At 28.5% G+C, this 12,182-nt stretch overlaps 1 protein-coding gene and 1 pseudogene across 2 annotated transcripts; both read left to right on the forward strand.

The window, feature by feature from the left end:
* The first annotated feature begins 1,932 nt into the window (after positions 1-1,932).
* On the forward strand, positions 1,933-3,996 carry LOC113369388 (annotated as a pseudogene).
* Positions 3,997-5,454: 1,458 nt separating this feature from the next.
* On the forward strand, positions 5,455-10,683 carry LOC113369389 (protein SON-like). Of its 2 annotated transcripts, none has more exons than XM_026610149.1 (10): positions 5,455-5,512; positions 5,595-5,726; positions 6,847-6,935; positions 7,006-7,130; positions 7,197-7,316; positions 8,482-8,700; positions 8,790-8,837; positions 8,921-9,119; positions 10,068-10,251; positions 10,594-10,683. In XM_026610149.1, exons 2-10 carry the CDS (start codon positions 5,606-5,608, stop codon positions 10,602-10,604), a joined length of 1,116 nt encoding a protein of 371 aa, XP_026465934.1. In that variant the 5' UTR covers positions 5,455-5,512; positions 5,595-5,605; the 3' UTR covers positions 10,605-10,683. The 2 variants fall into 2 exon arrangements, with proteins under 2 accessions (XP_026465934.1, XP_026465935.1); XM_026610150.1 differs by having other exon boundaries at positions 7,206-7,316.
* The last annotated feature ends 1,499 nt before the right edge of the window (positions 10,684-12,182 follow it).

Below are 12,182 nucleotides of genomic sequence, written 5' to 3' on the forward strand. Positions count from 1 at the left end.
CGAATGCCTATTTGTTTATACTTATATAAACTCTTTGTTTTTAATTAACTTCCCGTAGGGTAAGTTATAGTAATCGCAAAAAATCAAAAATAATTTTTTTTATATATTCTTGTTTCAGAGGTTAGAAAAAAAGTGTATGTGTGTGTATGTGTGTGTGTTTGTGTGTGTGTGTGTGTGTGCCAATACAAAGTTTTGTCGAGGATTTCAATTTTGTCTATCAACCGATTTGAATAGTTCAAAAAACATTCGATTTCTACCGATAGGGAGATGTGTGGAGTTTTTGGCAAAGGCAAGTCTAGCCGTTTCGGAGATATGGGGCAAAAAGTGCCAAAAATGATATTTCATTTTTTGAGATAACGGAATTTTACTTATATGGACGCAATGAACAACAGGTGAAATTTTTGTAAGGGCAGTCCAGCGTCTCCGTAGATCCAATTAAAAAGTAAAAAATAATGCCATTTGGCGGTCTAAAATGAGAATTTGACATATTTACATCGTATTCTCAAATACTTTATAAAAATTATAATAATAAGTACAAATTTTGTGTACATTTATATGGTTTCCATACCAATGTTTACACGTTAGACGTCTACGCGGCGCTCACGCGCTTTGATATTTCGGCTCCAAATCAGCTACGCTGCGCGGTGGTTGATTAAAAATGTTCAAAATTTCTCAAAAATCTGATTTTTTCAAAGTTTTTTTTTTAATAATTTGATTTTGGTGCGGGAAGTTTATATATATATATATATATATATATATGTATATATATATATATATATATATGCAAAAAACATTTTTTTAAGTGATTTTTTTCCGACTAGTCAAACATCAATGTCAGTAAAGGTATATTCAACCAGGCGTAGTTTTCTAGTCTTTTGAAAAATATTAGTGAAATCGATTCGATTATTAAATTTCCAGAAATCAAACATTAAATTACATTTTAATACATGCAGCAACTGAAGATGATAAATAATGATCTCTAAAAGAAAATAATAATTTTATTCTTCTCTCTGTGCAAAAATATAATGAATTTATTAATATTCATTTCATGTTTCTCTTTATTCCATGCAATCTGATGCTATACATTCAGTTAATTTAAAAAAAATAGGTATTTTTTACCTATAATTACCATACCATAATTACCTACTATGAAAATGATCATACGTCCTGGTTTGACCGGGATAGTCTCGGATTCACCTTGTGTCCCGGGTTTCTACATACTTCCCGGATTTAGATCTTTTGTCCACGATTTAGATCTTTTGTCCCGGATTTAGATCTTTTGACCCGGATTGTCTGGCTTTTCGAGAAGTATAGGTTTAAATTGAATCTTTGCAATTACAATTACCCATAAAATATCCGGAGACAACATATATGAAGCAATAGGTTATTAATGAGAATATTTCCCAATGCAAAATACCAAAAGATAGTTAAAATAGTATTTCAATATTTATAATTTTGAACTTTTATTTTCAATTATACGAATGTTAGCAAAAACTATGAATACTGCCACTATTGCTAATTTTTACTAATTTTAAGTTAATTATAAAAAAAAATGCACAGAATTTCACACAAGGCTTAAAAGCAAAGAAAAATTATAGATAAAAAATATGATATATAACATATAATCGAATAATAAAGTTCTATCAAAAGTTAGTATTTCTGATTAAAAAATATAAATTGGTTTAATAAAGAATGATTTTTATTATATCCTTATAGTATTTGTTTTTTTTTTTTAATCATATTTAAGTTATTTAGCCTCCTTCGTCGTTCCCATTATGGCTTTAAAAAATATAGATACATTACGAATATTTTCAAACTTGTCATTCGCGGCTATTTTTGAAATCCAAAAAATGTTTGACGTTGCCCGGCCTGCTACTACATGTGAGAATCATGTGAAATGACAAACGATGCTTAAATTTTATAACTGTGGCAGCCTTTGCTTGTCCTGTCAAATAGTAGATTTTGATTTGTTTTAACTGTGATAATCCATAGTGCAAATATTTTACATAATTTGTTTTTTTTAATTTTTTATATCAAAATATTTTTATTAAAATGTCTCAAGAAGCAGGCGATAAAGTAGTGCCATCGTCGGAAGAAAATGATTTAAATGAACTGTTGGACAGTAAGTTATGCAATTCATGCTGAAATTTGTATATTTTGTTTAATTTATTTAAGTTATGTCATTTGATTTGACTTAAAAATATTTTTTGCAAATGCTCAGCGGCATTAGAAGATTTTGAGAAAGTTGCCAAACCCGCGGAACAGCCAGCTAAAGATGACAAAGAAAAACAAGAGCTACCTATTGCAGGAAATCCTGAAATCACTCCAGAAAATATGTGGTCACAGGAATTCATAAAGTAAATCGTTAATATTATTAAAAGTAAAAATCACTTTAATTTATGTTTTTTTATAAATTCATATTCGTATTATGCAATCAATTCCAATGTTGGTTTATTCTTATTCTGTCATAAGTCAAGAATCAATTTTTATCATAAATCATTTTTTATTCACAAGTACATTAACTAGTGCGATTATTTTATATTTTTCAAATTAATTTAATATTGCCTGTCATGCAAGGTGCATTTCAATCTAATAATTCGATAATACATATAAATTCTATGATAGTTTGGTATTTATGACATTCCCAATAATTTTTAAATATTTTGATAGGAAAGCGGCTGAACAATTTGAAAGTCACATGGCTGATATTTTTGGAGCTGCAGGCGTAAGCCCTATGTCTACTGAAGAATTTGATAACAGTATCAAACAAAAATTGGCAGGTAAATGAATTATAAATAATTTATTGTAAAAAAGGCAAGATATAAAAGTCTTATTTATTTATTGTAATGGTATTAAGTTATACACTATTTGCAGAGGCAGCGGCATTTACAATGCAGCCAGAAAATATTGCAAATATGCCACCAGTAGACAGTGAATTTGCACATACTATTGCTGAAACATTGAAGGTAATTTATATTGAAAATTTAATTTAAACAATATTACTTAAATTGTTATTTGAATATTGCTCAAACTCACAATTCAATTCAATCATTGTCTTTCTGATAATTATTTAAATAATATTTTCCAGGGTCTTAATGCGGGTGCTGAAATTTGCAAATGCCATTTTCGCCTGAAGACTTGGTTTCTATGTTTGGAACTTTGGGTACTGAGGATGGGGTATGTTGTTCTATCTGTCACAAAATGAATAAATAATAATTATTAATATTTGTATATTGTTTTAGATTGCAGACAATGGCTTTATACCAGTAATGCAGACCATGATGCAGAGCTTACTCAGTCCGGAAGTTTTACTGCCTAGCATGGAAGATTTGAAGACGAAGTACCCTAAATGGATTGAAGAACATAAAGACAGCACATCAGCTGAAGATTTAGAGAGGTTATACTTATATTCTTGAAATAATATTGTAATGTAATAAGTGTTTTTAATTTAATGTTGCAGGTATCAAAAACAACTCGACCTAATTAATGAGGTATGTGAAGAACTTGTAAAAGAGCAACCAGAAGATGCGCCTGAAGTAAAGAAGGAAAGATTTCTTAAAGTTTTCGACCTCATGCAAAAGGTAAATTTCAGATCAGATTTCTAAATTGTATAAATAATTATATTGTAAGCATATATAATACAGTTAATTACATATATCTATTTATTTCAGATGCAAGAATTAGGTCACCCTCCTGTTGAATTAGTAGGTGATTTCAATTTACCTCAAGAATTCGATCAAAGCCAAATGTCTCAGACGATGGACCCTTCTCAATGTAGTATTATGTAGAACTCGAAAAACATATTTTTTTTTTATAGAATTTTAACTTTGTAAAGTAAACTTTTTTTTGTAAATATTTGCACAATCACAAACCAAACTATTTATTGTTAATTTCAAAATTGCTGGATATTGTATATATATAAATTTGAACTATACTTTATGAAGTTAAAATTTATCTAAATTTATGGTGATTTCCCAAAAAGCATTTGCTATTTGTTATGTATATATTTGTTAGCACATTTTTTTTGTAAAATTCAGTTAAACAATGCCAATGTATTTATTTTAAAAGTTTGTATACAAAGATTTTTTATAACTATTGTGAAACTTGTATTTTATATAATTAATGTGTTTTATAATAACTTATTGACTTTATTAATATATACATTGACAAAAAATGCTGTTGGCTTAATGTACTTTGTTGTTTATACACTTATATAATTATATTTAATATATGTTATATTATTATCATTATTTACATATGTACTATAAGATCTTACTTTTAGAGCTCCGTTGAGCAAATGAAATGTCGTGCCCTATTTTTATACAGTCACTCAATTGTCTTATCTGGTGGGGCTATATATTATGTTAAATTCATATTTATATGAAGATTAACTGAACTCCAACATTAACATGTGATCATCATACAGGATTAAGATTTATGCGAGCCATTCATTTTGGAAGTTAAGTCCATTTCTATTAAATTGAATTTGCATTTTGGAGAGAGTTAAATTTATAATTCCTATCAAGTATATAATATGCTATTTAAATTTCTATTGTAATAATTTTTTATTCTTCTGTTTGTATAACTTAAATAATCGATCTTTGACTTCTGAAATTAGCACAATATAATAAATTTTTCAGCATTATTTATTTATAAATTTACATTAATAGGTATATGTGTAGGATTTACATTAATATCTTTTACAGAAATGAGGTATGAGAAAGATTCGGGTGTTCAAGAGATGATGAACAACATTATAAAAGACTATCATATGAATATATACTTATATGCAAAAAAAGTTGATGTAGATTATATCTGGTTGATCAGGTGGAAGGCCAACACCAACAACAATTTAATCTTTATTGATAAGTAAGTTAATTTATTTATTATCAACTATTACTGACATTACTAAAAGCTTCTTTATGAAAAAAAGTAAAGTAAAGTAAAGTAAAGTAGTTATTATTCTCAACTCAGATTATTATGGAAATTTTCCATAATGATACAGTAGTGCTTTATGAACCACAATTAAATTTAAAATACAGTAACTTACAATATAATATTGAATAATAGGGGATGTTTTAATACAATGTATAGATTTATGTATTGCTGTCTCTGACATTATACATATTAAATAGCAAAATTATCCGCCTTAAATTATTATTACATATAATTATGATGTTAATATCGACAATATATTTAATAATTTAATAGTGATTATAAATATATCTAAATTTTTTTTTTAATTTCTTTTAAATGTAATCTTTCAAATAAAACGAATTTGAAATTTTGCGACTTTGGCGCCACAATTTTGTATATGAAGTTATGTCAAATCTATCTAACCTTCAAAATGGCTGCGACGTTTCTTCAAGAGTTTTTATGATTGAAAAGTGCTAATTGTTGTTTATATTATTATCAATTTACCTTTTTTATTTAAAATTTCATTCCTTGTGTTTATTTTAGAGTTATATATATATTTAGGCATATATAATATTTTCTAATATAATATATGAAGGTATTTATTTTGATCAAATATATAGAGATGCTGCTTTATTGTACTTCTATATAACTTAATAATTTTGTTAATTTTATTTTAGACAAGCTAAAAATGAACCAAAAGAAGTCTTTCCGAATAAATATTAAGCAGAATGTTCCACCGGGACAGCGGTCCCATGATCCTGTAAACAGGACAATAAAGCCTGAAGAAGTTGTCGTAGTAAGATCAAAGGGTATGCTTCATAAAATAATGTAATAAGACAGCATTCAATGTCATAATGTACAAATATTTATTTATTACTATACCATATCGAAAGCAAGATGTGTGATTTATCTCACAATAGTCATATATTTTGTTTACATAAATTTTCACAAATTATTTGAGAAAATTTGTGATAAGCTCCTTCAAATATTTTGGCTGCAAAAATTGAATTAAATGTAAGAGGTTATGATTTTCAATTGTAAATATTGCAACAGATACTTTATTCTTGCTTACGATATCATGTTTATAAATCTCCTTTTCTTTATTAATGTGTGTTATTGGAATATGTAGAAATATATCAATCAAAATCCACATAACATATTCTCAACAAATATTCTATCAACCTAAAAATATAAATATAATAAAAATGTGAAAGAATCTGCAATCAACAATCAACAACAAATGACAATGAGAACAACTAAAATGGAGGGAACAAGTTTTTAAGGTGAGCGTTTATTTATTATTATTATTATTATTATTTATTATATATATATATATATATATATATGTGTGTGTGTGTGTAATCTACTTATTTATGATTTATTTGATTTGTTTTTAATATTACTATATATATTGTATTAGAAATAATATTTTTTTTCATCTGTAGTCGAAGGAATTCAAGAAGACATTGTAAAATTCTTCAATCAACACTCAACTCTCAACAGCACGTTTCTACAATCAACATCAATATCTACAATCAACAAGTATTCTTCATAGTGTGAAGGTACAGATGTAAATAATTATTTGTTTTATAATTAGTATAGTGAAAATTGGTGTTAGTTTATGCTAAATTATTATGTTTAGTTTAATGCATATCGGTTACTAAAGCTTTTTATATACTGTGTTATTGTTCAAAGAAAATTGTGTTTTAAATATACATATCGTTTCAACCGATTCAACTTTATTAAAGAACATCTTGAAGTGATTTCAATATATAAGAAGACAAAAGGACCGACAAGCAACAAAGTTACCTTAATATATGTTCTAAAATACATATCTACATGTTTTTGATATTTAATTAGAATCTTAATTTTAGTTATTAAAAGTAATATTCATATTTTATTATAATAAAATTAACAATTCGAAAACAGGTGAGGGATCAAAACCGTTATTTTCACGTGACAACATTGTTGTAAATCAAGATTTTAACAGCAGTGATTCTGATGATGCTAAGTATAAAGTTAGTTTTGTTTTTATATTTAAATTATATACAAATATTGAATAAATGTTTAACCACTGAGCAATTTTAGCGAAGCAAATATGAAAATGAAAGACAGAATTCAAAGAATTACAGAAGAAGGAACTCGTCATCTAGGTCGCCCTCAGTAGATGTTGATTATAAACATAAATCAAAAACTTTAGTGAGACATAAAAGGTTAATACAAGTTTTAAAAAATTATTTAAGTAAGTTTATTAGTAACTAAAAAGGATCTTCTTTCAGACGTTCCAGATCTCTCTCTCCTGAAAATAGTGCAATTAAGAAACATTATCTTAAAGAAAAAAGTCCTTATTATGTTGATGAACAACGGGAAAAGGATAGAATTGCTAGGAAATATGATAGGTAAGTTATTGTTCACTAAAAATTATAATAAATAATTCTTAAGTGTGTATGTTTGAGTATATTAAAAGACTTAAAATTTATAAGTTGTAATAAACTTGCGTCTATTGTTAGTGTGTGTGTGTGGGTTTTTTTTATGTTAACTTTGATTGATAAATTTATAGAGAAAATGGTTTATGAATCGTGTGATGTCTTTTGTATGTATTTTTATTTATTTTATTAACTTCCCGAAGGAGAAGTTTATGTTTTCAATCAAAAAATCCGATTCGCTAATTTTATGTTTTCTCGACGTTTCAAGCCATTCTGAATTGAATGAGACCAAATTTGGAAAAAGTATGTGTGTGTGTGTGTGTGAACAGATTTTTTGCCGTAAATCGACGTTTTCTCCAAAAACGGCTGGACCGATTTCTAAAATTTAAAAGCCATTTGATGTATCTTGATGAGGACTATCGTTTCTGAGTTTTGTGCGGCGATCGGCCGGGCCGTTTCTTTGTAAATTGCAGAAAAGTGAAAAAATTTTCGTCCACGTTTTAGCCCGCAATTCTGAATCGATTCTGAAAATTCAAAAACCATTCGATTGATATTTGTTGGGAATCGTGCTGATTAGTCTTTGGTAAAGATCGGCCGGGCCGTTTTCTTGTAATAAAGTTTAAAAAAATAAAATTCGACGATTTTTATGATTTTTTTTTTGACGGTAGATACCATAGTTTTCTAGGTCATACTAAAATATTACGGCCCTACGACAACTCGTTTAGCTTTACAAATTCGTCAAAGTTTGCAAAAATTGGTATCGTTTTATTGACATTTGTCAAATGAAGTCTTTGATCGAAGTTTTCTCAAAAACGCCTTAACCGATTTCAGAAATTTAAAAGCCATTTGATGTATTTCGGTGAGGACTATCGTTTGTCAGTTTTGTGCGACGATCTGCCAAGCCGTTTCTTTATAATTTGAAAAAAAGTGTTAAACTTTTCGTCCACATTTAAGCTCATCCTACCGAATCGATTTTAAAAAATCAAAAACTATTCGAAAGATATTAGTTCGTTAGTGTAAACTGATTACTTTTAGGTAAAAAAAGTAATTAGATGTCTTTTTTATGTATTTTTATTTATTTTATTTATTTAAAATACCAACCGTACTAAATTTATGTTCATCATATAACCATTTTTAGAAGAAAAACAAGATCTAGGTCCAGGTCTCCTTCTCGAGGCAATTATCGCCGTAGTCGAGGTTCTGAAAGAAGGAGTAGGTCACTCGATAATAGAAGAGCATCTCATAAAAGGACTAGATCACCAACTAGAAAAAGAACTCCTGAGGAAGAGGATTCTTATTATGTAGATCCTCAAAGAGAGAAAGATAGGTTACGGGAAGAAAGAAAACGTTATGAGAAGTAATTATTCTTAAACAGTATTAATAACACAATATAATAATCTTAGTGCTTATAATTATATAATTTTTTTTCATAATTTTTTTTTTCAGAATTCTAAAGGAGATTCGATCAAAATCTCATTATAGGTATCCCTCTAGGTAAATAATTTCAACCTTTATTCAATTTATTTGTTGTTTTATAGAAATTAATAAATAATTTCTTTTATTCATTTAATTATCAGATCTCCGTCAAGAAAGTATGTAGAAAGTGAAAGTAGGTATCGATATAGGAGGTCCAGGACGAGATCAATTTCAAGATCAAGAGGAAGTCGATCTTATGATAGGGATTGGAGCGTGATGAGATATGAAAGGATAAGAGAACGACCACCTTATGTAGAACCTTCATATCCTGCTCCTCATGGTTACCATGGTTACAGAGAGGTAAAATTCGATTTAAAACGTTTTTCAAGGAAACGCTTAATTTATATTTATGCACATGAGATATTGGCTGACATCTGTTTTCTTATGTAATATATTAAATGCAACTACAATGGTACCCCGACATGCGATCGTTTCGAGATACGAGCCGCCAAGGGAGCAATTCGTTGCTTCGAAATGCAAGCAAAATTTGAGATACGAACTTAGAGAGTAAAGACCAAAATATCTATTGCCAGAAAAGGTTCATAAAAATCGTCAAAAAATATGTTCAAAAGGTAATTTCAAGAAAACGGCTCGGTAAATTTTTACCTTAAACTAATTAATCAGTATCATTCCCAACCAATATCTTTCGAGCGGTTTTTAAATTCCCAAAATTGATTCAGAATTGCGGACTAAAACTTGGACGAAAATTTTTTCACTGCTATTTACAAAGAAACGGCTTGGCTGATCGTCGCGCAAAATTGATAAACGCTAGTACTCATCGAGATATATCGAATGGCTTTTAAATTTTTGAAATCGGTGTAGCCGTTTTTGAGAAAACGGCGAATTACGGCAAAAAATCTGTTCACACACACACATACTTTTTTCAAATTTGGTCTCATTCGATTCAGAACGGCTTGAAACGTCGACAAAACATAAAATTAGCGAATCGGATTTATTGATGAGAACATAAACTTCTCCTTTGGGAAGTTACTTATTATATAGTAACTTTATTTAAACCAACGTGCTGCAACGAATTTCAATGTATTTATATGTGAAAAATCGCTTTTAGATGCGAGCGACTCGACATACGAGCGTAGTTAAGAATCAATCTCGTATGTCGGGGTACCACTAACAAATAATTCCTCAATGCATAATTTACTAACATCGAATTAGACATAACATTTCTGAAAGTGGGCAAAGATGATGTGTGAATGGTACATGTAAAAAAACTTGAATTTATTCTGATAGGAATTATACTGCCAGCCAATGGCGCCTATGATTATGCCCCCTTACTCGTTACCGAGGATGGCAGCTCCTCCGAGATACATGCCAGCTCATGCTTCTGGTTATGGGCATCCGCCTTTAAGGTCTAGTTATTATCCATCCTCTCGATCTAGTTTATATCATGTGCAACCATCTAGGTATCCCTACAGTAAGTATTTAAAATTGTACTTTTTTGAGTTTATTTCGAGTCGCGGATATTCAGTTAAACTCAGCAGTGTTGTGACTCTTCTCGGGATTGAAATAAATAAAGATGGAAAGCTTTGGTGATTGATTAATTCGTGTGCAGATAAAGTCAACCCATGAAAATAAATCGGTTTAAATATGATATGTATAAATTACAATTTGCGTTAATATCGTCAAGAGAGTCACTTCTTATATCGAATATTGTCTACTATTAATGGTTCTATTAACGTGAGCATTGACATTATAATCTTTAATACTAATAAATGTTAATACATATAATATTAATTATATTATTGTAATTTTACAGGGCCCATTTGATGAGAAACTGCGTAATGACTATTGTTCTGGTATGAAATTAATTTATGATTCAATAAATAAAGAATGGACTGAAAATTATCAGCTGCTTTGATAACATTCTGATGTAATTAGAATATTTGTATATTTTTTGTATTATAATTTATATGTATTTCGCATTAGTTTAATTTCTTATAATATATGTGCGTTCCGTTAACAAAATATATATTTATTCTATTAGGTTGTTTGGCGAGTAATTCTTTCCCGCAGGATTTAATTACATATAATTTTAATACCCAATTTTACATTTTTTTGCATAGTTATTTTATTCTTTTAGAACTGATATAGCTATGACTGTGTATTTAAAATCGTTTTTAGTATTTTTAGTTTGAAGTCGAACAATAAGCAGTATCTTTAGAGTACTTTGCAACTTTACTCTAACAATGAGATGGGTAATCGTACCAGAAAGATAGTACCTATTGTACAATAGGCAATAGTTTTTTATGTCAAAAATATGAGATGTAATAGCTTAATGCTTTATGTATACCAGATATTTATTTATTTAACTACTTGCATCCACTTGAAAACCAATAGATTAAAAAAAAAACTTCAGGCAAGCAAAAATTATTTTGAAAAATTCAATTATTGGAAGTCTGTATATTAATATAGTCTTGTGGCTAGAACGCGCTCCTAACTCTTGAACTCTTCGAATTCAATGAACAAAAAATTTTGAACAGTTCGAATCCATCCAGCATATGATTTTTTTTTCGTACTTTTTCTCACAGGTCTATAATATTTCAATGCAAAGTTTCATCAAATTATTAGATGAGTAAACATTAATATTTTGTACGTCGATATTCAAATGCAGTAGAGCCTCGTTTATGCGGATTCGCGATTATCCGGACTACCAACCGCGACTAATTTATATGTATGTACATATGTACTTACAATTCGGATTTTTGCGGGATATATGCTTTAGTTTAGTATACGTATGTAATGTATATACTTAATCTGAGAAAAAAATATATGTACATACATAAGGAAGTTTCAATTTTTTGATAAAGATTATTTTCGTTTCTATCTATGTATGTATTTTTTATTTTTAATAAATACACAACATTATTCTTCATAATTCGATTATCCGAATGCCTATCGACAACAATTAGTCCGGTTATTCAAAGTTCTACTGTATATGAACTGGTTGAAAGTGGCATTTTGCTTTAGGGCAATTTACATGAACTTACGTAAATATTCGATTTAATATAATTCTTATTTATTAAGAACTGGGATTTAGCTATTTAGATAAAATTTACAAATATTTATTTCAAAAATGAAGTTTTAGCTTCAACTAAAATCTAATCGATGCGATTTCCAATTGATATTATTCTGACTAAAGTTATGATATATGTAATCGTTTTAATTAAATTAAATTCATTTATCAGATACTTGGTGTTCTTCGTGTCAACGGTGATCAGTATAACGCGATATACACTGTGTATGTCGTGAAAGCGCACCCATTATTTTAAAGTTTAAACATTTTTATAATTAAATCACTTTAATCGTCATTATACAAAGTTTCATCAATATTGTCAAAAAAATTCA

Source organism: Ctenocephalides felis, unplaced genomic scaffold (assembly GCF_003426905.1).
Source record: "Ctenocephalides felis isolate EL2017-DRISC unplaced genomic scaffold, ASM342690v1 CF-g0.4_SCAFFOLD_01302, whole genome shotgun sequence".
NCBI classification, from domain to species: domain Eukaryota; kingdom Metazoa; phylum Arthropoda; class Insecta; order Siphonaptera; family Pulicidae; genus Ctenocephalides; species Ctenocephalides felis.

What these genes read in the sequence shown, in the direction of transcription:
- LOC113369389 (XM_026610149.1), top strand. Translation starts at nt 5,606, where the DNA reads ATGAACCAAAAGAAGTCTTTCCGAATAAATATTAAGCAGAATGTTCCA. An exon ending in CTGATGATGCTAAGTATAAA is followed by an intron (nt 6,936 to 7,005) that starts GTTAGTTTTGTT and finishes GAGCAATTTTAG; the next exon opens with CGAAGCAAATATGAAAATGA. An exon ending in ATTGCTAGGAAATATGATAG is followed by an intron (nt 7,317 to 8,481) that starts GTAAGTTATTGT and finishes AACCATTTTTAG; the next exon opens with AAGAAAAACAAGATCTAGGT.